This window comes from Acipenser ruthenus, chromosome 54 (genome assembly GCF_902713425.1).
Source record: "Acipenser ruthenus chromosome 54, fAciRut3.2 maternal haplotype, whole genome shotgun sequence".
NCBI lineage: Eukaryota > Metazoa > Chordata > Actinopteri > Acipenseriformes > Acipenseridae > Acipenser > Acipenser ruthenus.
In genome coordinates this window covers 3363643-3389561 of record NC_081242.1, presented here as the reverse complement: position 1 = coordinate 3389561, position 25919 = coordinate 3363643, and the positions used below count along the sequence as shown (strand labels likewise).

The 25919-nt window shown below is 40.7% G+C and overlaps 1 protein-coding gene across 1 annotated transcript in view; it reads left to right on the top strand.

Annotated features, from left to right (window-relative positions):
• LOC117398173 (matrix metalloproteinase-14) overlaps nt 1–25087 on the top strand; it is a 40039-nt gene extending 14952 nt beyond the window's left edge. Inside the window, exons 2-10 of the mRNA XM_033997139.3 lie at nt 4619–4767; nt 5619–5741; nt 6900–7207; nt 7485–7646; nt 8144–8325; nt 11890–12028; nt 12653–12803; nt 20354–20469; nt 20908–25087. Of these exons, the coding sequence (XP_033853030.1) occupies nt 4619–4767; nt 5619–5741; nt 6900–7207; nt 7485–7646; nt 8144–8325; nt 11890–12028; nt 12653–12803; nt 20354–20469; nt 20908–21239 (1662 nt within the window). The 3' untranslated portion in view covers nt 21240–25087. The remainder of the gene's footprint in view (nt 1–4618; nt 4768–5618; nt 5742–6899; nt 7208–7484; nt 7647–8143; nt 8326–11889; nt 12029–12652; nt 12804–20353; nt 20470–20907) is intronic.
• The last annotated feature ends 832 nt before the right edge of the window (nt 25088–25919 follow it).

Below are 25919 nucleotides of genomic sequence, written 5' to 3'. Positions count from 1 at the left end.
CTCTAACTGCTCAACTGTTTATATGACATTTAAACAACAGGGTTTATTTATAACGTACATATATAATGTGTAAATTAGCCATGTGTGCACTGAACGCTCTGCTACAGCACAGCAGTCTGGTGTGATTAAACGTTGATTACATGATAAAAATTTGCAATAGATTGGGAAGTGGTACTAAGTAAAATGCGTTGTCTGCCATTTCAGAATTTTTCTCGCGTACCCCAGTTTAAAAACCGCTGCATTAGAAGAAACCAAATTACCAACAGATACAGTTTAATAGTCGTATTTAAATGCCATTGTCCCGACTGGTAAATTCTTACCTTCCAGCTGCCCCTTTATTTTGACAATTGCCATATCAAAAATTGCATTTTTTTTGACATTTTTCTTAGCCCCCAAGTAAATATTTTGGACAGTTTTCAAAGCAATTTTTGCTTCAATTTTACAACACACGTTGATGTTGATGATATGATAAACGCATATCTGCTTCCAGGTACTGTATTTAATTTTTTTCAAGGTTAAACGATGGCCCGTGTTACACAGAACACTAAAAATAAAATGTCAGATATACAATATGTATTTCGTTGGTTTTGTGGATTTGCTATATTTTAATACTGCAGCATCCACGGCTCGGGCAGTTTTTTTTTTTTCCCTGAACTTCAACTACTACGGGTTTCTTTAAAACTCAGCACAATACATTCCCACAATCCCCCAGTGAACTAATGATGCAGGACAAGAACTTCAGAATTTGGCCACATTAGGAAAAGACACAAAAACGCGTGTCTGTTTTCCTGGGCTGGCCACAGCCGGCCAGCACCAGCCTCGGCCCGCAGTAGAAACAAGGTATCTATCTCGCTGATCTTGGCATGTTAATCATTACCCTGCCCCAAGAAAGAATGTGCAGCCTGGAGGCTGAGATAAAGGTTGCTGGCAGGACCAGTGGAAAACAAAAAAACAACACAAAACAACATCCTCCGATTTGATGCGCTAACAGAGGGACAAACAGGAAGCCAGCTTCACCGTTCCCCTCTGGAGGCCTGGCTTCCCATTGCACTCCACTTCACCAGCCATTTCACTGCTTGACTGACTAGTTTCTTAAAATGCTTAACCTGTGCAGAGTTTATGATTGAAGTTATGTTGTGGTGAACTACCTAGATACAGAAACGCAAGATTCACACAAGAAACAGCCACTTCCAATATCTCCCCCACACACATTACACTCATGAAGGCATTAGAAGAAACGCTTGTCTGCTGTTTGACTTTCTTCGTTTCTTCTAGTTTTTAACCTGTGCAGAGTTTCAGATTGAAGTTGTGTTTTGAAGTTCTTGTTGAACTATTAATAATATCGCAAGATCCAGTTAACAAGAAACAGATGCTTCCAATATCTCTCCGACACACATTACACTGACACAGGCATTGGCTGAAACTCAGATTGAAGTTGAACTACCCCTCAACAAACAAACACAAGAAGAAACAGATGCTTGCTAGAGTTGTATGCTTCCTTGTTAAATTTACTTTGTTTTTCTCCACACTTCATGTCCAGACAGGAAGCAGAATGTCAATAAAGGTTTCCCCTTTCCCATGAGGCTATTTAATGACTGACACAAACGTGTAAGGAAGAGCTGACTAAACTTTCTCAACAGGATGACATCACAGATACAGACCACCCAAGTGACCCGCATGTCGCAAATTTACATTAAAACTCACAAACCCGTGACAGTCCTTGTACAGCCTGCAAAATAAATCGTATATGTAGACCACTGTTTGGGTCATGTAAAAATAGAAAAATCATATGATTGTATGTACATTCATTGAAGGGTTCATTTTAAATTAACCAATCTTTTACCGAGTTGAAATATGGTTTTAATCATTTAGGTCAGATTATCATCATCCCAAATTTTCTTGTGGAAGGGTGGTTGTTTTGCCATGGTTATACAATGACATGTTATTTAATATGCTTTACCAGACCTCTCTGTGCTTTACAATGCTTCTCTATGCTTTACCAGACCTCTCTGTGCTTTACAATGCTTCCCTATGCTTTACCATACCTCTCTGTGCTTTACAATGCTTCCCTATGCTTTACCACACCTCTCTGTGCTTTACACTGCTTCCTTATGCTTTACCGTGTCTCTCTGTGCTTTACAATGCTTTCCTATGCTTTAACACACCTCTCTGTGCTTTGCAATGCTTCCCCATGCTTTACCCTGCTTTCTCTGTGCTTTATTACACTTTGCTGTGCTTTTACTGTGGGACACTTTTATAAGCTACCTACAGTAGGTATATGTAATCTGAAACAAAAACACATTGGAAATGTGAAAAAACGCCAAGTTATCAAAAGTGACCAGCCCTTAAAGTAGAGAGATCAAAAACGCAAGCCAAGTTTCAAGAAACCATTGGGGCAACCTTGCCCAGCACAAAGCAAATAGGCACAACTGTAAAACTGATGGGGGCCAAGGTTGCCCCAATTGTTTCTACTAACTTGGCTTGTGTTCTTCATGCATTTGATCCGCTTTTATTGTGCCTGAAAAACAAGCCAAGTTAATAGAAACAATTATGGCAACCTTGGCACATTTCCAATGCGTTTTTGTTTCAGATAGACCATAAGTGTGTTCCCTAGCATATTTCCATGTTGACAAAACAAGTTAATTGTCATTAAAATCGGATGTCCTGTATGCGTGGATAAAAGTGCCTGGGGTCTTCAAAATGTTTTATTTATTTTGTTGCCTGCGATGCGTGCAACTAGTCCATTTTAAAATATCAATAAATAGTTTAAATAAATGATACAGATGTCAAAATAAATGCGTCCCTAGTATATTTCCATGTTGACAGAATACGTTAATTGTCATTAAACTTGGATGTCCTGTAATATACACATATGTGGATAAAAGTGCCTGGGGTCTGCAAAAAAATACGCTGGGAGAAAAAGTGGAATGGTGCTTTTGGCTGACTTACTTTTGCTGCGCCAATACCCTGAAAACACGTAAACTATGCGTGCTGTATAGAGAGTCACTGGCAGTTCTCGTGCTTCGCTGTAACTTGGCACAAGGAACTACCATCCCTCTCGAAAGAATGCCTCCATACTCTAGAAACTCCAAACAAGATACGAGATGGTAGAGACTACCATCTAGAGGGCCATTCTGCAGCAGGTTTAACAGGTAAAAAGAAGCAGCTCAGCTTTGAGGTTTAATTGATTCAATTAAACAGGAGGCTGTGTGGTCCAGTGGTTAAAGAAAGGGGCTTGTAACTAGGAGGTCCCCGGTTCAAATCCCACCTCAGCCACTGACTCATTGTGTGACCCTGAGCAAGTCACTTAACCTCCTTGTGCTCCGTCTTTTGGGTGAAATGTAATTGTAAGTGACTTTGCAGCTGATGCACAGTTCATACACCCTAGTCTCTAAGTCGCCTTGGATAAAGGTGTCTGCTAAATAAACAAATAATAATAATTCAGTGCATGGCTGTTGTAAACACTGTTTTCCATTTTGCAATTCATAGGCAATAAGGCCTATGTCACTCTCAGAATAGATAATTATAGATCGATAAGTAGAGAGACACACACAATTGTGCACCACTTCTATCTTTTCAATACAAATTGCTCCAACACATGAAATTCATAGTCAAGGTGCTTGTACGTCTAGAGTTTAACATATCTATAGAACCACTTTAAAAGGTAATGAAACTTAATTGGTAATCACACACACACACACACACACACACACACACCAGCCATGCTAGGGTAGTAGTAGTAAATAGGAAAGCTCAAGGCTGCAACAGTGGAAAATCCCCTGGTAAAATGTGTTTACCTGATACTGTGCTTTATTTAACCTGCCTTCTTGGGTCACTAATCTTGCTAATTTGTAGACCCTCCCTAACCTGGAATGTGGAGCTTTCTCAAAAGACGAGAACATGAACCAACCTGAGATCTTTCTAAGATTTAGTAAGAATTGCACTGATGTTGTTCTACTTGGTTTTATAGTTTTGTCCTGCCAGCCTTGCCCTGTGTGTACAGCGAGGTTCTGCCCAGCACACAGCGGGCAATGCCAGCGCACTAGATTACAACTTTATATAGACACCATGTTGGGTAGCTGCTGTATTTTTTTTCTATAGTTGTTTTCACAGAAAATGTGGTGGTCTTGAATCTTTGTGACCACAGTGATTCGCTTTAGTTCCATCTGTTCTACTCACTCAACACACACTGTATACACGTGGGCACTTTTGGACAGAATGAAATTAGAAGCACATATTTTTTTGTTGTTTTCACTGTTCTGTGTCATTGTAGTTCCAAGAAGATGTGTTTTAAAAGTTGTAGTGAAATAGAGGGTGCATTGTATATGTGTGTGTGTGCGTGTACAGTATAGATAGAGATGTACAGATATAGTAACAGCGTTGTTGTTTCGCATTGTATTCAATTATACATAAAAGTGGACATTATGGAACAGCCCTCTGGTGGCTAGACGTTATGTCAGTGTCTCTGTCGCAGCTGTGATCATCCTCCATGCACACTCCAGTTTTCTTGATGCTCCGACAATATTGTGCAAATTATGAATTTATCACGTTTAGACACAATTGTTTGGGTAAGGTTTAAATATGTATATGGTTACGCTCCCTCTCTCTCTCTCTGCAGGGCTGGCTGCAGCAGTATGGCTACCTGCCTCCGGGTGACCTGCGCACCCACACTGTGCGCTCTGAGCAGACCATCTCCTCGGCCATCGCAGACATGCAGCGCTTCTACGGGCTCCGAGTCACCGGCACGATTGACCCCAAGACCATCCAGTGAGCCTTCCAACATACCTATGAAAACTTCATGAATTCAACTGCAAACATTTCGACTGAGATATTGAAAAAGACTGCGAGTCGAACCGTTTGTCATTGAAATCAAATTTCTTTCATTTCTAAAGAAAAGGCTACAACCAGCTGCAACCTTATATTTTGCCAGGACTAGAAAGAAACTGAAGGTATAGATGAAACACAAATAAAGGTGTTTTATTAGAAATACACAAACATTTAATATGTGACATTTATTACATTGCAAATAAGTAGTAAGCATAGACAAATACTGTATAACATATTCAGTTTTATATGCTGTTAATAATGAATGTACTGGGGGCTCCCGAGTGGCGCATCCAGTAAAGGCGCTCCACGTGGAGTCCAGGCTATTCCACAGCCAACCGTGGACGGGAGCTCCCAGGGGGCGGCATACAATTGGCAGAGCGTCGCCCGGGGAGAGGGAGGGTTAGGTCGGCCAGGGTGTCCTCGGCTCACCGCGCACCAGCGACCCCTGTAGATGGTAGGGCGCCTGCGGGCCTCCCTGTAAGTTGCCCGAGAGCTGCGTTGTCCTCCAACGCTGTAGCTCTTGGGTGCCTGCATGGTGAATCCGCAGTGTGAAAAGAAGCGGTCGGCTGACGGCATGCGCTTCGGAGGACAGTGTGTGTTCGTCTTCGCCCTCCCGAGTCAGCACAGGGGTGGTAGCGGTGAGCTGAGCTTAAAAAATAATTGGCTTTTCTAAATTGGGAGAAAATAATAAAAATAATTGGCAACGACTAAATTTATAAAAAAAATAAAAATAAATAAATAATGAATGCACTATATCAGGAGATGGAACTGACAATCTTGCTTTTTTTCAGAGCAATGCAGCGCCCGCGGTGCGGCGTTCCTGATAAATTCGGCTCAGAATTGAAAACCAACTTGCGGCGGAAACGCTACGCCATCCAGGGGCTGAAGTGGAACCACAATGAAATCACCTTCTGGTGAGTGCCTCCTTTCCCAGGGATTTAAACAACACTTTTTGAAATGGATAACTTTATACCTTTGCCTTTTTCAAAGAAGTGGTAGCCAAGGTTTTCAAGCGAATTTCCTCTTTTTTTTATAGCACAAGCAACACTATCACTGCCCCTTTAAAGATATTTAAGGGATACAACATGAATGTTATTCAGTGAATGTGGATGAGGCCTAATAACTGAGCTGTCTATGGATGTCCATGGGTGAAATAACCACTGCACTGTTTATATGAATGGAAACGTATGGAAAATAACATTTAACCCTCAATTAAACAGCTGCATTTTGAGTATTACTTTCCTTAGATCAAGCTCTGCATCTGCTTTAGGCAGCACAACGTAATTTGGAACAGTGCAGTTCACCCGGGCACATTGGATTTCAAAATCAGATCCGGTAAAAACTATTCACTCGGCAGCAGCATCAGATATATCAAAAGTTATTCAACGCTAGATACTCTCAACAATTTTCATTCATAACTTCAGAACACTTAATCCGATTTACTAAAGTAAAACTAGAAGAAACTTAAGTCAAGTAGACAAATGTTTTGGCTGGTGCCTTCTAGAAGTTTATTTAATTTAAAAATGTTCTCTCAAGGGCTCCCGAGTGGCGCATCCGGTAAAGGCACTCTGTGTGGAGTGGAGGATGCGCCCTATAGCCTGGAGGTCGCTGGTTTGAGTCCAGGCTATTCCACAGCCGACCGTGGACGGGAGTTCCCAGGGAGCGGCCACAATTGGTCGAGCGCCGCCCGGGTGGGGAGGGCTTAGGTCAGCCAGGGTGTCCTCGGCTCACCTTGCACCAGCGACCCCTGTAGATGGTAGGGCGCCTGCGGGCCTCCCTGTAAGTTGCCCGGAGCTGCGTGGTCCTCCGATGCTGTAGCTCTTAGGTGGCTACATAGCGGGCCTGCAGAGTGAAAAGAAGTGGATGGCTGACAGCACACGTTTCGGAGGACGCGTGAATCAGCGCGGGAGTGGCAGCGGTGAGCCGGGTTGAAACAAAATAATTGGGCTTTCCAAATTGGGGACAAAAATGAGAAAAAATAATTGCTGATTACAAATTGAAAAAAAAACAAAACATTCTCTCTCTCTCTCTCTCTCTCTCTCTCTCTCTCTCTCTCTCTCTCTCTCTCTCAGTATTCAGAACTATACTCCCAAGGTAGGGGAGTATGAGACGTTTGAAGCAATCCGCCGTGCGTTCAAAGTGTGGGAGCGTGTGATCCCGCTGCGCTTCAGAGAGATCCCCTATCACCTGATCAGGGACAAGCACGAGACGTTTGCTGACATCATGCTGATGTTCGCCGACGGTTTCCATGGGGACAGCACCCCCTTCGACGGTGAGGGGGGCTTCCTGGCACACGCTTACTTCCCTGGCCAGGGCATAGGGGGCGACACTCACTTTGACGCCTCCGAACCGTGGACTGTCGGGAACTCTGACCTTTCTGGTGAGTGTCACAACTGCTAATGCTGTAGTACAGTCTGTAAGGTAACCAGTGCTTTAAAATCCAACTCTTGCCTCTTATTAGCACTAAACAAGGGGAGTTTTGAAGCCCAGACTAGGTGCAGCAGGGCTAGTGTGAGTTTCTAACCTTGCTTAAACTCCTGGTTCCAATGAATTATATTTAAATAAATCAGAAGTTAGTTCTGAAACCCAGGGAGTTTTAAGTCATGTGAGTGGATGAATAGACACTGTTAAAGCCACGCTGTGTTCTGGTCTCCTAGGTAACGACGTGTTCCTGGTAGCGGTTCATGAGCTAGGCCACGCCCTCGGCCTAGAACATTCCAATGACCCCTCTGCGATCATGGCGCCTTTCTACCAGTGGATGGATACGGAGAACTTCGAACTGCCTGATGATGACCGCAGAGGCATCCAACAGCTGTACAGTAAGTAGATCTGGACGGTTAAAAAATAAACATTTAGACAAAGCATATTCTAGTAATTTTGCTGTGATACATACGACATGGGATACAGCAAAGGTAAAATAATGTTAATGAAATTTACAGGACTTTTGTGTCATTTATTTATTTAATAAAGTTTTCCAAACTTTTTATGATGATTCCGATCATTTTGAATAGTTCTGAGTTGCTCCAATATTAAATTGAAATAATTTGTTTGTATCACAATGCACCTGGTAGTGATTCCCTGACATTTGAACTCTGCGGCCCCACTTACTTTTTGCTATTGCTATGGCCAGCAGAGTTGAAAGGTTTCTTGTGGTTTCTTTTGGAATCCGGAAGTACTCAAAAGGAACCGGGGACTGGGATTCTACAGCCTCACGTAATGCCAGGTGGATTTAGATAAAGAAAAGAATGCTAAAAGTTTCTTCCTTCCTTTCTTATTGTGTTGCTGACCTGCTTTTGTTTTATGTTTCTCTTCACAGGTAACTCAGCGTTCCCAGCACCCACCGTCCCCCCGAGGAAGCCTGACACCACCACCACCACCCGGCGCCCCCATGTCCCCAGGACCCCCGGCAAACCCAACGGACCCCCATACGGACCCAGCGTGTGCGAGGGTGGCTTCGATACCATCGCTGTGCTGCGCGGGGAAATGTTCGTCTTCAAGGTAAACTGCGAGCCAAGCGGGAGTAGGGGGGATAGTGCCTTTTATTTAACAGATAAATTCACATTTAAACTGCCTTCGCAATGTTGTACTTTTATTCCTATATACTGTATATGTTACTTATATATTGGTACATAATACATAAAAAGATAGTGATGTATGTCTAACTGTGGTTATTGCAGTCTGTGTTCCAGAACGCCCTGCAGTGTGTATGAGAAACACACTACTTTGCCTTTGCTGTATCTCTGTTGTCCATATTGCAGCAATTCATTTTTTTCAACATATTCCAGCTTGTTTTTATATTTTTTTTAATGATAGATAGATCAACTAGGGAATGATTTTTGTTTCTTCAGCATTCACCAGGAGAGATCATTTTTCTTCCAAACATTGCAGTGTGTCCAGTTCAAGCTCCTCCTGCATCATAAGAACATAAGAACATAAGAAAGTTTACAAACGAGAGGAGGCCATTCAGCTCATCTTGCTCGTTTGGTTGTTAGTAACTTATTGATCCCAGAATCTCATCAAGCATCTTCTTGAATGATCTCAGGGTGTCAGCTTCAACAACATTACTGGGGAGTTGGTTCCAGACCCTCACAATTCTCTGTGTAAAAAAGTGCCTCCTATTTTCTGTTCTCAATGCCCCTTTGTCTAATCTCCATTTGTGACCCCTGGTCCTTGCTTCTTTTTTCAGGTCGAAAAAGTCCCCTGGGTTGACATTGTCTATACCTTTTAGAATTTTGAATGTTTGAATCAGATCGCTGCATAGTCTTCTTTGTTCAAGACTGAATAGATTAAATTATTTTAGCCTGTCTGCATATTACATGCCTTTTAAACCTGGAATAATTCTGGTCGCTCTTCTTTGCACTCTTTCTAGAGCAGCAATATCCTTTTTGTAACGAGGTGATCAGAACTGAACACAATATTCTAGATAAGGTCTTACTAATGCATTGTAAAGTTTTAACATTACTTCCCTTGATTTAAATGCAACACTTTTCACAATATATCCGAGCATCTTGTTGGCCTTTTTTTTATAGCTTCACCACACTAGATGAAGACATTTCTGAGTCAACATAAACTCCTAGATTTTTTTCATAGATTCCTTCTTCAATTTCAGTATCTCCCATATGGTATTTGTAATTAGGGTTTCTGTTTTTTGGTTTTTATTATTTGTATTTTTCAGTGCTTATTTTTAGCTATTTTCAAGTTTTATGTAAATCGTTTTTTTGGGGGGCTTTCGTTTTTGATATACTGTATGAAATTAGTGTTTTTGGTTACTTTCCAAAATTATTGAGCATTTTTTTGCTGTCAAAATATGATTAGTAGTAACTCGACAGTACTTGCACACTTAAGTTGTAGCTTCTTTCCTTTGCTGTCTTCCACAACGAAATCCCTACGGTCATGGGCACATTCTTCAGGGGTTTTTGTGTGTAGCCATTTTTGTATATTTCACCACAATTCTGTTTTAAATCCTCAGTGTCTTAACTGTAATACAGCTTGAAATCCCGCTAACAAGCCTCCATCCTGATTGTAATCTCGTTTTAAATCTCATAAGCGGAGTCTCCAATAGAAATGTAGGAATGTGCTGTCACTCATAGTTGGGGCGGGTTTAAAGTATTCACAACGAATCAATGATAGATACAAGTCAGGAAGGCGGGACATTGCCCAGCAGCACTGGGAAATGTATTTATTCTTATTTTTGTAGTAGGTTTTATTTTTTAATGGGAAAAGGGTAAAGTCAACGTGAATTGATTAACCATTTCCACAGTTTTTCTGGTGTTTCCCGGTGTTTATTGGCTATCCACCGATTTCATTTTTTTGTATTGGGGGTGTTTTATCAGGTTTTATCAGTTAAAACCGAAAATCAGAAGCCCTATTTATAATGTACATTTGTATTGCCTGCGTGCAGTACCTTAAACATTTCTCTATTAAATGTAATTTGCCATGTGTCTGCCCAATTCTGAATGCTGTCTAGATCATTTTGAATGACCTTTGCTGCTGCAACAGTGTTTGCTACTCCTCCTATTTTTGTGTCGTCTGCAAATTTAACAAGTTTGCTTACTATACCAGAATCTAAATCATTAATGTAGATTAGGAAGAGCAGAGGACCTAATACTGATCCCTGTGGTACACCACTGGTTACCTCGCTCCATTTTGAGGTTTCTTCTCTAATCAGTACTTTCTGTTCTCTACATGTTAACCACTCCCTAATCCATGTGCATGCATTTCCTTGAATCCCTACTGTGTTCAGTTTGAGAATTAATCTTTTATGCGGGACTTTGTCAAAAGCTTTCTGGAAATCTAAATAAACCATGTCATATGCTTTGCAATTATCCATTGTCGATGTTGCATCCTCAAAAAAATCAAGCAGGTTAGTTAGACACAATCTCCCTTTCCTAAAACCATGCTGGCTGTCTCCCAGGATATTGTTACCATATAGGTAATTTTCCATTTTGAATCTTATTATAGTTTCCATAAGTTTACATATAGTAGAAGTCAGGCTTATTGGTCTGTAGTTACCTGGTTCGGTTTTGTCTCCCTTTTTGTGGATCGGTATTACATTTGCTATTTTCCAGTCTGTCGGTACAACCCCTGTGTCAGGAGCCTGTTGCATGATCTTGGTTAGCTGTTTGTAAATAACTTCTTTCATTTCTTTGAGTACTATTGGGAGGATCTCATCCGGCCCAGGGGATTTGTTTATTTTAAGAGCTCCTAGTCCCTTTAACATTTCTGCCTCTGTTATGCTAAAGTTATTTAAAACTGGATAGGAACAGATCGACATGTGGGGCATGTTGTCCGTATCCTCCTTTATAAAAACTTGTGAAAAGTAATCATTTAATATATTTGCTATTTTTTTCTCTTCGTCTATGATTTTGCCATTTATATCTCTTAGACATTTTACTTCCTCCTTGAATGTTCTTCTGCTGTTGTAATATTGGAAAAACTTTTTGGAATTGGTTTTAGCCCCTTTAGCAATGTTCATTTCTAGCTCTGTCTTGGCCTTTCTAACTTCCTTTTTGACTTGTGTTTGCAGTTCTAAGTACTCTTTCTGTGTACTTTGTTCTTGGTCCCTTTTAATCACTCTGCAAAGTGCCTCGTTTCAATCAATGCTGAGGCTCATTGAAATGAGTGGCGTATTATGGGAACAGAAAAGCTGCATTGTTGCAGGAGGGAGCGTTTTGCATGTAGATTAAAAATGTCAAGAGAGTTGGCAATGTTTCAAAATATAACGACATGGACAACACGGGACACAGCAAAGAAAATGTGTTATGTTTGTGCTAAACACTGCAGTGAGGAGGGGAAGCCAGTAAATGGGGTTCTGAAGTTGAGTGATAGGAACTTAGAAATATCAAGAGAAACTTCATTTCAGTGACAAATGTTTAGACTAGAAGTCTTTATGCATTGAAGACATTGAAAAAGAGTGGAAACGTTTGTCATTGCATTGCAGTTTCCCCATAGTATTTCTGCATTCAGCAATATTGAGTGTTTAATAGTTATTAATGTTTTACAAACATTGACACCACAGCTCGGTGACAGGGGTGTGGTGCTGAATTTAACTCTTTCTTTTAGAACAAATGGTTTTGGCGTGTTCGTAATAACCGCGTGATGGACGGCTACCCCCTGCCAATCGGTCACTTCTGGAGAGGCCTACCCGCCTCCATTGACAGTGCCTATGAGAGGAAGGATGGCAAGTTTGTCTTCTTCAAGGGTCAGTGTCAGAGATCAAAGACCAACAACAGAGAACTACGGGAAAGACTCCCAAAGCAATCATTAACACACTATGAAGATTCAAAACCAGAAATAACTGGGGCATTTCATTTAGAGGATTAGAAGTAGAATTAACTTGTTTCTTATTTGGTTTTGAATTGTAATTGCTTTTTTATGAGAAAAAAAATTGTGCTACTGTCGATTTGTAGTAAATAGCTTTCAGAATCAAACCCTTTTTTTAAAATCTGAATTTCATTGCAGCTATTCTTGTAGTTCCAAAATATGATAATAATGTAAACTGTATGTTTATGCCACAGATATTTAGAATACTGTAGCTCCCCAATCTCATCTGAAGGTCCTGCATGGTAATCTATTACTGTTTACAAGGCAGGCGAGCTGGGCGTGAAGTGCATTCTTCACACTTGGCTTTATTTATTTTTTAAATTCCTCTAATGAAATATGCTAATGGGAGTACAAATTGTAGCATTTTGTAAATAGTTTGTTTTAAATGATACTCAGTATGTTGAGCGATACAGTGTACTTGGTTTGCTGGATGTTGCAGTGAAAAAGATCTGGTGATGATGATGATGATGATGATGATGATGATGGGATTTTCTTTCTTCAGGTGACAAGCACTGGGTGTTCTCTGAGGCCAGTCTGGAGCAGGGCTATCCCAAGAACATCCGAGAGTTAGGAAAGGGGCTGCCCAAGGACAGGATTGATGCAGCGCTGTTCTGGCTGCCCAACGGAAAGACCTACTTCTTCAGGGCAGACAAGTGAGTGGAGATTACAGACACGCCACGTCCATGGAAAAGACTGATCGAGACGGGATTGCGACATCTACAAGCCAACACTATCTAATATCTGGTCCTTTGTAGGGATGTCAGTAAAGTTTAATGTCGAATTGTTCCTAAACATTTAACCCTTTGCGGTCCTATGTCGGACCTGGTCCGACATTGCAATTATTCCTATCTGGTCCATTGTCGGACCCTGTCCGACATCATCAAAAAAAATGCAAAAAACGGGTTTCTAGTCTTTTTCTCAGGAAAAGCCGAGAAAACCATTCAATGGCCGAGTGGGAGAGTCAGGGGCCGAGACAAGCCGATAAAAAAAAAAGAATAAATAAAAAAGGCGTATCTCATGAATAGTCATACTTGCCCTTGGCATCACATAGGGGCGGTTATAAGGAAACAAGCTGGCTGTTACTGAATCAGTGCTCAAAGAATATCACGGACATTTGCAGAGCTTTTTTGAGATGCTAGTGATAAAATAATGACTTGGATCGCATTATTGAGGAGTTTGGTGATAAAACGAGTGATCAGGAGATGATTGATCGGTATGTACGACTATTATTATTATTATTATTATTATTCATTTCTTAGCATATGTGAAAGCGATAGCGAACGAAAGGGTGGGGCGGGGCTGGAGATGCCTAGTGAGTGCTTTGTTGATATGCAGGGTCATTTAAACCTATTTGACTGTGGAAAAAAAATACTTTTAAACAGCGCGTCTAAAATTAGCTGCGTGTGTGAAAATAAATTGGACCTGATGCACCTGACGCGCACTTAATAAATGGACTGCAAAGGGTTGACCACTGTCAGAGCATGCATGTCTGTTAGTGGTTAGTGGTCAGTGGCAGTGTTTGTACAGCAGGATGTGTGCAGTGAAAGGTTATTTCTGTATGCACATAAATGCTGTGCACATACACTTTAATATTGAAGTTCATCATAAAAAAGTAACATCACCAATGGAGGGCTGGTCAGATAGCTTTTTTTAAATTGATTACCAAAAATTCCCAATATGTTAAAGTTTAAACATCTAAAGGGAAGCTAGTCATTTGTACTGAGACTGCACCTCCTCTGCACTTAGATTCTTCCGTTCACTTTCTGTTACTCCATATTTATTTGAAGGGAATCTCAGTTCCACTGTATAATTATAATTTGCAGGTTATTATTATTATTATTATTTATTTCTTAGCAGACGCCCTTATCCAGGGCGACTTATCGCAAGCAAATACAAATACATTCAAGTGTTACAATACAAGTAATACAATAAGAGCAAGAAATACAATAATTTTTGTTCAAGTGTGACAAACCACAATTCAGTAATACAGCAGATAATAGTGATAGTTACATCAGGATATGATTAAATAGTGATAGTTACATCAGGATATGATTAAGTACAAAATACTACAGGTTAAACACTTGGCAGATTACAATATTCTGAAGTACAGGATTAAATGCAGTAAGATAGGGGGCAGATAAGAGCAAAATAAAGCACATTTAAATGAAGGGTGATAGTGTCCCAGGATACAACAGAGGAGTTCTACAGGTTCTGTTTGAAGAGGTGAGTCTTAAGGAGGCGCCGGAATGTGGTCAGGGACTGGGCAGTCCTGACATCTGTAGGAAGGTCGTTCCACCACTGCGGAGCAAGGGTGGAGAAGGAGCGGGCTCGGGAGGCAGGGGAGCGTAGCGGAGGTAGAGCCAGTCTTCTAGTGCAGGCGGAGCGGAGAGGTCGAGTGGGGGTGTAGGGAGAGATGAGGGTCTGGAGGTAGCTGGGTGCAGTCTGGTCAAGGCATCTGTAGGCTAGTACAACAGTTTTGAACTGGATGCGAGCGGTGATCGGGAGCCAGTGGAGCGAGCGGAGTAGTGGAGTAGCGTGGGCGAAGCGAGGCAGAGAGAACACCAGGCGGGCAGCAGAGTTCTGGATGAGCTGGAGCGGACAGGTGGCGGACGCAGGGAGGCCAGCCAGGAGGGAGTTGCAGTAGTCTAGGCGGGAGAGTACCAGGGCCTGGACCAGGAGCTGGGTAGCATAGTTGGTGAGGAAGGGTCGGATTCTTCGGATGTTGCTCAGGAAGAATCTGCAAGTGCGTGCCAGAGTTGTGCTGGGAATAAGAGAGGCAGGGGTCCAGGGTGACTCCAAGGTTCTTAGCGCAGGTGTTTGCTTTGCCATGAAGCAGATTCATCAGAATTATAAGGTTACAATGTTATGATTTCTAGAAAACAAAAGAGCAAAACCACACAGGATTGCAGTAGGGAAAATATATAAGAGCTAGCATCAAATGCCATTTTTTCACTTTACCTTCCTCTTTTTATGGTGTTTGCAATCATGTACAGCGGTTCTTTGTTCCAATATTGAGTTATCATCATTTTTCTCAAAATTTGCCTTTACCTGGCTTTGAGGATTCTAAATGCACTTAACTGATTTGCTCATTCTATTCAAATCATGTGCTCTGCCAGCCCGACCTATATATTAGAGAGAGAGAGGTTCAGTAGGGGCGAACAGCCAGGTTGGAAGGCCATTTTTTCATATTTGAATAAAATGAGGAAGCGCACACAAAGGTAGACAAATATAGCGAAAAATGATAATAACTAAACAGAAACCAGGACCAGTCAACAGCATTGCAAATAAAAAGTCAAAGGAAAATTTGAAGATATGTGAAGCGATTTGCTATAATATTAGAGCAATAATACCATTCCAAATTATTGCAAACATCATAAAAAGTTCAGAGGGTGTGTGACAGAAAGACAATGATTCTTGGTGGTAAATCTCCCTCCTGACCTGTGAGGGCGCTAAGTAACGGGAACAGAGTACCCTGGACGGGTTGGCCTGACACTTCATTTCTAGGGTTGAAAGGAAGTCGTCATTTATAAAGGGGGCGGAGCTTCAGTGCATTAACTCATCGACCCGGAAGGGAAATGATGTGGTAGCTGCGGATTGGAGGAGCGGCTGCAATCGTTTACCAAGGGGTCATGTGTGATGGTATAAATAGGGGATGAAGCAACGTGATCTGTTCCTTCGTTTTGGTTGGAGAACAACCTGGAAGGAACCTGTGATTTGTGTGGAGAAAATCATGAGTTTTTTGTTTGTTTATTGTCATGTCGGAAAATTATACTGTTTGTGATTATGTAGACGGCTAATCACGATCCAGGAGCTGTCACTAAAGGCCAGTACAAACCTGGACAACACTGCACTTTGCTTGCACTAAAGTACTGTATTTTCATCACGAGCACTAGAGCACACACTGTGGATGGGTGTTTGTGTTTGTGTTACGTGTGAGTGAATTAAAACGGGACTGTTATTATTTCTGGGCCAACCCGCGGATTACAGATAAGCAATATACGCCGCTGTATTGCTTCTCAGTGACATTGTTATTATTTACTGTTGTTAGCCATCAAGCATTTAGATTACAAAATACAGCCATTAAGCAACATTGCACCTGGATCATAATTGTCTGTCTGTTTATTGATGAGCTCCACCTGCACACTGTTAACCACTTTGCCACAGGGTGTAAAGAAAAAACAATGGCATTTGTAGCTATATGTAAAAATACCTAAAAGGTGGTGCGGTGTCTTCATTGGACCCGTTTTGAAGTGGATAATGTTTTCTTTCAACCTATTGGATTACTTACAAGCTTGATGAATGTTCAGCATTACAGAGTTTTCTGTTTTTGTTTTTCTTGAGAGAAGCACCAGTTTGTGTTGCAATTTGGCTCTGTGAGTCAGGCATCCCAAAGTAACATTTATAATCCTGGAATGCAGAGCAGCAGGGCTGTCATTTGGAACCACCTCCCTCATGGTTTGTGTGTTTGCTAAACCCCTCTAATGTTAATTGCAGTTCATGCCGTCGCCTCGCTGTCTGTGTTTTCACAATAGTGGTTTTGCAAGGTAATGGTTGTAATTCAAGACACTGTTTTATTTCCCATCGACACTCGAGACAGAGAAAATAGGAAAAAAACAAGCATTTCCTTCAGTAACACACTATCACCCCCTCCCCCCACCCTCAATGACAGTACCATGAGGAAAGACAGAAAATCACCATTATCAACACCCACTGCTTGCACTGGTAGAGTAGAATAAGGATGATGAAATGGTCTGATTATCATCTAAAAATCAGCACAATATTTATGATTCCTGGTATCTTGAATCCCGTTTCTCTCCAGTTAGTAGTTCTTTGTCTCCCTTTTTTAACTGTCTGCTTTTCGCTAGATCATTGATTTATTGCATAAAAATTGATCATGGCAATTCCGATTAAGCTTCGTGTTTGTGAGATGTTTCTCCCAGTTAGTTTATTCTCTCTCAAACATTCTTTTTTAACACAGTCTACTTTGTTAAATGATGCCATTCCACTGTTTTCTTCCACAATAGAGGGAGCACTGAGTTAAAGGAATTTTCTGATGCTGAATTAAATTGATAAATCAATAAATATATTTTTTGATGCCCAGTTTAATAATATGGAATTTAACTCCCCCCCCACCTCCCCCAGTTGCACTGATCCTTTTACCATTATATGAGAAACATGATTCCCTATCAAGTACAAAATGTAAGCATTACCGTATGGGTGTTTACCGAATAATTATATCAAAGCTGCACTGTGACGCGGTCATGCACGTCCCCGAGGGCATAAAAGGACTGCCCGCACAGATTGCAGCATCATTTACTTGCTATTGTGTATTGCACTAATAAATGCGATAATTAATTGACGTTGTATTAGTTTTCTAATTACACGAATGTTTTGCACACAGCCTGTTTGTTACGTCCTTGTGCCCTCCGTGAAGCCGGCATCTCGTATCGCTTCTTCCCAGGGATCAAGCAACTTGAGTCGGCTGACTTGTGCTCTCCTCACAGGCTGCTTAGCTCCGGCTGGAGTTATAATTAAAGTTTTGTTTTTGTAAACAACAGTATTATTTTGTGAACTGTAATTGTATTATTGTTTTCTGTGAGAATTTCTTTCTCTTGTGTGTTTTTCTTAGTTATTTTTCACAGAAACACAAACGCAGCTGCTGGGCTCAGCAGCTCTGCATTGACTGAGATATGCTTGCAGTCTTTCCCAGAGTGTCTCATTGCCATCTTGGTGACTGCTTGCAGCACCATTACGAAGGGTGTTGGGCTCTAACAAGCAGGCTTCCCTCAGTCTCATACTCGTACTGACTGTGTGGTTTTGCCAGAAGCTTATTGAATTTAAATCAAGGGAAGTAATGTTAAAACTCTACAATGCATTAGTAAGACCTCACCTAGAATATTGTGTTCAGTTCTGGTCACCTCGTTACAAAAAGGATATTGCTGCTCTAGAAAGAGTGCAAAGAACAGCAGCCAGAATTATCCCGGGTTTAAAAGGCATGTCGTATGCAGACAGTTTAAAAGAATTGAATCTATTCAGTCTTGAACAAAGAAGACTATGCGGCGATCTGATTCAAACATTCAAAATCCTAAAAGGTATAGACAGTGTCAACCCAGGGGACTTCTTTGACCTGAAAAAAGAAACAAGGACCAGGGGTCACAAATGGAGATTAGATAAAGGGGCATTCAGAACAGAAGATACGAGGCACTTTTTTACACAGAGAATTGTGAGGGTCTAGAACCAACTCCCCAGTAATGTTGTTGAAGCTGACATCCTGGGATCCTTTAAGAAGCTGCTTGATGAGATTCTGGGATCAATAAGCTACTAACAACCAAACGAGCGAGATGGGCCAAATGGCCTCCTCTCGTTTGTAAACTTTCTTATGTTCTTATGTTCTTATACAGGTGGACATCCTTGTATACTACTTCCTGCGGTAACGCGAACCGAGTAGTATCAGAGTACTCGGTTCAGGTCTTGACCCGCCCTGTTGCAGACTGAGGCAGCAGTTATACAGTACTGTACACTGTGTTGTTGCTTGCATTATGCCTGGGTTTTATCCCTGTACACTGTGTTGCATTATGCCTGGGTTTTATCCCTGTACACTGTGTTGCATTATGCCTGGGTTTTATCCCTGTGATTTGTGTCAGTCTGCCAGTTGAAGATTAGCCCGGCAGGTGTTCTTCCTGCCTGGGGCCAGAGCATGCCAGAGTGACACTCGCTGATGACAGTTTCGGTGAGTTTTGTGCCAGTTTCTCTGAGTGCACGCTGGAGGAACGTGTGTCTTGCAGCTCTATGAAATGCTCTGTGTCCATTACACCAGGACAACGCGCCTCCCCATCACCCTCTGTTAAAGTGGTGGCTGCGCCCTCTCCACTTAGCTCTGTGCCAAGGGAGAGCAGACGATGAGCTCGGAGAAAGATCGGCGGACTCCGGCCAGCTGGAGAAGCTCTGGGCAGCTGTTTCCCATCAGGGAACGGTGCTTACAGAGCTGCTGCGTGAGCATGCGGCTCTGCCTGCCCCCTTGTCCCTTTGGGGAACCAAAGGGCTACAAGCACAGACTGGCAGCAGGATGATGTGCTGTCCATCGCCCCCTCTGAGGAGGTGAGTGAACAAGAGCTGACCTTCCCCTCTGAGGAGGTGGAGTCAGACAGCAAATCCCCTGCGATCAAGCTCCTCTGTCTGCAGAGTTTCTGCCACTGATTAAAAGACCACTGCGGTGTTGCAAGTGCCCTGGCCTCAGTGTGGGCTACCTTTACGAGGTTTCTACAGACTTAATGTCGTGGATCCACAACTCTGGTTTTGGAACTAGAGTATTAAAGGTAACTTCAGGGTCAACCCTTACAACACAAACATAGAGGTGATTTCCCCCTCAATTTTTTAGCCCTAGCTACTGGTTACTGGGGTTCCGAAGGGTAACGCACAAAGCTGCTTCTTGGCTTAGCCATGTAGCATTCCGGTCATTCTGCAATCTTGCCCTTGTGACGGCTCTGGTACACTCACCCATATGGTAATAGTTACATTTCGTAATTGATAGGGAACATTAGGTTATTACCATAACCCTGGTTCCCTGAAATAGAAATGTAACCATCAATCTTCAAGGTCGCTGCATCCTTGATTGCAGCAGGCTTGAAGGAAAAGTGATGCTGTGATCTGTGTGGGCAGTCCTTTAATGCCCTCGGGGGCGGGCATGACTGCGTCACAGGCACTGCATGCAGCTTTGATATAATTATTCAGGTTCAGGGTCTTCAGCAGGTAAACACCCATACGGTAATAACATTTCTATTTCAGAGAACCGGGGTTATGATTAGCAATAATATTTTTTTCAGGTCAATAAATAATCTTTAATATCACGATAATCAACAATAGTTCAAACCCTACCGTGTACCCCCGGATTCCTTCTTGCCAAGGACATTTTTATTTATTGGTAATCTGGGGGTATGAAGTATCTTTCTATGTCAAACCTACATTTTCCATGTTCATACGGGTCACTGATAGCTCAGATTTCTTTATTGACAGCCGTGGTGGGGATGAATGTCACTGATTCACTTGTTGACTTGTAGGAATCTCTATACTGTGTATCATGAAGTTTGTTAGTGAAATGTAAAATCATTCCTAGTGCAATGATACAAGTTCCCAGGGCTGTGAAAGATTTTTCAAAGGAACGTTTGAAATTAGCTGTAATGTGTGTGTGTGTGCGTTTTTCCAGATACTACCGCTTCAATGAGGAAATGAAGTCTGTGGATTCGGACTATCCCAAACCCATCAGTGTTTGGGAAGGAATTCCGGATTCTCCCAAAGGAACATTTATGGGAAGCAATGGAGGTAAGGAATTTGGCATGCTACCTGTTGTGCGATTCCATATATATATAGGTCTCAAATTAGCAGTTTGGAAAGAAACACATGAAAAACAATGATTATTGTAAAACAGTCTGCAGCAGAAACATGGTCATGTTTTTGCGTTTTAAAGTGTATACTTGTAGTAAACAAGCATGTCAATAAGTAATTGTGAAGCATGTGGTTTCTGATGGACAGGAGTGCAGCTGTGGTTGCAATCCATTCAAATATAAATTATAAAAAAAAATAAAAGTATAAATAAAAATTTAAGATGCAGTCTTAAATGTTTAAAAAGTGCATCTTAAATTCGAAGCAAAATGGTAATTCATGTTTTTGCAACGTCGACTAGTCAACCATTTTTTCCCCGTCTTTCGACACCTAGTTAAAGGAATCCCTCCCCCTAAAAAAAACTCTCTCTCTCAACAGTGTACACCTACTTCTACAAGGGAAACCGCTACTGGAAATTCAACAACCAGAAGCTGAAGGTGGAGCCAGGCTACCCCAAGTCAGTGCTGCGAGACTGGATGGGCTGCGATGGCGACGGGGAGTACGACGAGAGCCCTGACGGCGGGGAGACAGAGGTGATCATCATCGAGGTGGAGGAATCGGACCGTGGGGTGGACGCAGCGGCCATCGTCATCCCCGTCCTCCTCTTGATCTGCGTGCTCCTCACCCTGGGAGCCGTAATCTTCTTCAAGCGCTATGGGACACCCCGCCGCCTGCTCTACTGCCAGAGATCCTTGCTGGACAAGGTTTGAGACGAAAATCAACGCAGCTGGCTAGGTTAAAGGGCTGTAGCATGTCTGAATCTCTTTCTCCTGCTTTCTCAACCCCCAATAATTTACACATCCTTCCATATTTTGTAGTCTAAACATAAATCTGTAGGGGTGTTGTTTGAACGTTTAAACATTTTTCCAAGTGTGTTACTTTTAACCATTGTTGAATGTAGTCTCATCACATTAATGTTGTGTATCTTGAAAAGTAAAAGCACTTCTGACCATTGTCAAAGATAGGTGTCTATTGGAGAGCTGCAGTGTTTGTGGAGTAGGGTGTGCGCAGTGTAAGACTACTTATTCTAGGTCTTTTCCATACACACTTTAATGTTGTGCGCATGTAGCCCGTCATATTAAAGTTGTAGACCATCATAAAATAGCAACATCACTATAACGTAGAGATTCATATGATGGCTTTTTTGATTTGACATCCCCAATATGTTGAAACGTTCAAATGCGTTTAGGTTTAGGAGATTAATTGGAAATGAACACCCCTACATCAGTGTAGTGTATTACAGGCTCACAGTGGGCTGTATTTTTTTAATTGTCTGTGTAAGAAACAACAGGTGGTGTATCGCTTGAAAACCGGAATGCTTATTAAAGAAGGGAATTCTCATACCCTCTTTGTCTCTTTTTCCCCCGCTTTTTTTAAATTCCCCTATTTTAGATTCATCAGTGAATACGATTTTTGAATCTTGAATCTGTACAATGTGTTGTTGTATTTTATTTTGTGTGTGTGGTTTTTTCCCCCAGAATTTAACATATAGAAAATGAAAAAAAAATGTTAATTTTTTTATTTTTTTTTTTAAGGATTAATTTTATTTTATATTTGGTAAAAAAATATATACTTTTGCTTGTTTGTTCTGAGCATGCCTATTACTTTCTTTTTTCCGTCCTTTTGTTTTCACTTGATGATGCAGCTCAATAGATTGCTGCTTTTTTATTTTAGGATTAAACTTTTATTTTTTTTACTTTTGATTGGTTTCAACGGGAAGGGATTTGACCAACAATTCATTCATGTGGTGCTGTTTCTCCAGCCTCTCATTCCTGCTTTCCTCTAGAGGCCTGGCTTCCAGTTTGGGGGGTGGGCGTGCATGTAACAGACAGACAGCGGACTAATTCATTCACCTGCTTGTCATTCCTGCCTTTCGCCTTCCTCTGGATGTCTGGGTTCCATTTCAATACATTGCAAGAAATGAAAAAAGACTTCGAGTCAAAACGTTTGTCATTGAATTTGTTACGTTTCTTTTAGTATTTCTAAATTCAGCACTATTGAGTGTTTCATAGTTACAGATGTTTGGGGAGACTTGATCAAAGTTAGCCCAATAAAGTTAAGGGAAGTTTTTAAAGCTGATTCAGTTTGAGTGTCGACAGAGTTAATTACACAGAGTGGTGAGGGTACTGAATGGGTTACCAAGGGTCACCGAGCCATGTTGTTGATGTTGAATCATTGGGATCCTTTTATTCTGGGATGAAATCAGCTACTAAGAACCGGAAGAACATTATAGGCTGAATGGTCTACTCTTGCTTGTAAATTTAATTAACTTTCCCCTTAAAACGCTGAATCTATTTCTGCCTACATTTGTCTTCTGTTATTGCAGATTAAAATAAAAATGTATCTCCTTTTTAAAAAATAAAAAAAAATTTAAAAAATAATAAAAACACACTTTACAACAGACAAGACACTGGGGAGGGCTGTGGGATTTAACATTTATTATTTTATATTAATAAAAGCTTTTTTCTTTTTCTTTTTTTTCTTTCTTTTGAAGTTTGGTTGTTTTTTTATTTTATTTGAACTGTTAACTACACCTGCAGGACAGGGCTGGCTATTAGCATTTTTGTACTATTATAATTATGTTATTAAAAAATACAAAAAAAAAAACAAACCTTCTGTTTGTGTGTATATATATATATATATTACACACAAATATGTACAAATTTCAATCAACCAAATTGAGACCAAAGTGACAGGACGTGTGAAGAGATTTAAAAAAAAAATTCCAAATGAGCAGACAGATTTAACAGATTAAATGATTGGTCTAATTTTTAAATGCTTCAAGATGGAAAGGGTTTTAGTTAAGTAATGTTAAGTTAAATGGGGATAATTCAGTCATTCTTGCATTTCTATTTAGGGTTCCATTCTGGGGGGGGGGGGGGGGGGCTAGGTGGTGCAGACAGTCAGTGTGCTAATTAATTAATTCAATAGCCTCTCCAATCTGACTGCCCAAAGAAAGACAGACCTCAAAACAAACCCATTTAAATAGTCAGGTAAATACAAAATAGAAAGAAACCCAGAAAACCTCAATTTAGTTAAACTAGGAATTGTATCCTTTTGTGAACAAAGAAAAAAAAGCATCTGTGGTCGATAATTAAGTGGAGTGGTATCTCTAATGAAATGGTCTGGAGCTTGATGGGGTGAATCATAGATTTAGAATGCAGTATTTATATAGAATGCTACAAATATGAAGTCACTACCTCAAATGGCCTCAGATGTTTGGCCATTTTGTGAATGTTTGACTTTATATGGTGTGATCCGAGATTTTACCATTTCTCATGACAAAACAAAGAGAGCTTTGGTGGAGCAGCGTGAGGATCAATGAATGTTTCATTGAGGCTTGGCAAAATAAAAGCCATGGCCAGCAGTAACCTATTTAATAGATCGATTGCTGCATCTAGTCTTGAGTGTAAACAGTACAGTTTTTCACAGGCTAGATGAAATAGCTTCATAAAAGTAAGAGCCAGCGTCATCAGTGAACAGCTAATTTCCTGTTGTATTGCTGGCAATACACAGATGTTCACTAGAGGGTGCTGGCGTTACTAATATCAAGACACATGGGCTGATCTAGCCAACATTACATATGTCTATGGCAGGCAACCAGAACTGAAGAGATGAACTCAGATAAAAGCACCTTAACACAGACTTATAAAAAAAACACTAACAGGTAGCCCTGTGACACATCGGAACGTTATTGTAAGCCATAAGAATGCTGGCATTCATTACTGCAGACTATCTTCCATAACTATTCATAGTGCTGAATTTAGAAATGCTGAAGAAACTAAAATTCAATGACGAACGTTTCGGATAGAAATATTTTTCAGTGTTGAGGATTTCTAGTTTAAACGTTTTTTGTCACAGAATTTGTTTCTTTTAGCGTTTTTAGACTGCAAAATAGCAACATCTAACCATTCACATTCATCTACAGTCTCAAGAGATACGTTGATGTATGCTACTGGTCCTACTGTTTCTCCTCATAGACCCCAATGTTAAAGCCAGGCTGTTTCTCATCCCATAGACCCCAATATTAAAGCCAGGCTGTTTCTCATCCCATAGACCCCAATGTTAAAGCCAGGCTGTTTCTCAACCCATAGACCCCAATGTTAAAACCAGACTGTTTCTCATCCCATAGACCCCAATGTTAAAGCCAGGCTGTTTCTCATCTCATAGACCTCAATGTTAAAGCCAGACTGTTTCTCATCTCATAGACCCCAATGTTAAAGCCAGGCTGCCCTATAGACAAGTTTCAAGTTACAATGCTACACAAAATAAATTGTAATTATTTAAGACTTTAAAAATTATCACACATCAAGGTTCTGGCCTTGATATTAAGGTCTTCAAAAAACAAAAACTAATTGAAGTGTCCGTTAATACATTTAAAATGTTATTTGATTAAAAATACTAAACATTCCATAAATTTGTTTTTTACGTTAATAATTTGTTGTTGACCTGAATTAAATATTTATTTTAATTTTTTATGGGTTATTGCTTATTTTCTTCATTGTTTTTCTGGCTTATTTTGTGAATTTATAAATAAACGCAGTCTGTATAAGTGTCACTGGTCTGTCTGTCATTTTATTTGTATCTCAAATTCTCTTTTGATAATACACTACCAGTTTAACATCGAAACATGCTTCCCTGTGAAAATTTGCTACCAGGTGCAAACTTATATTTAAGTATAAAAACAAATATTTTCTATATTTTAGTTTTGTTTTGCTTATGATCTTGAAAAATACAATAAACTGCAATAAATCTTACATTGAGAATTCATTGATCTGATTCTTATTTTGGAATGAAAATGCATATTGATCATTGTGGGGTTTTGTGCATAAAAATCCATTTTAATAGAGTCCCATAGTAAAAGCATAGCAAATGTAATGAAGTATGATAAAGCATGTTAAAAAACATGGTATACTATGGTAAATGTATAGGGAAAACTGCAATTGACTATATTCAGACTAAATGCATTATAATCTAAAAATGATCTTGCCTATTTCTACCTTATTTAAGTGAATTGAGCCACAGTTGCGAGGGGGCTGAAATTAGGAAAGGGTGTTTTAGTGAAGGTATTTGAACAGAGAGCGATGGAGGCAAGGGGAAGGTCACATCCACTTCAAACAGCTGTGTCTGGCGCTTTTACAGGACAGAAATGTGCTGAGGTTTTTTTTTCTGTTGAATTTGAGCTGAAAACCACATACATGTCTGGCAGTTTACTCCCCCTCTTCTCCTCCCTTTCTCATTTTTCCTTTCCTCTCTCCTTCTCTAGCTCACCCTTTCCTCCTCATATATCCTTCTCTCCCCCACTGGCTATTTCCATCTCCCTCACTATCTCTCTCCTCACTCTTCCTTTCTTTTTTTCTCTCTTTCCTCTCTCCCATCATTCATTTCTT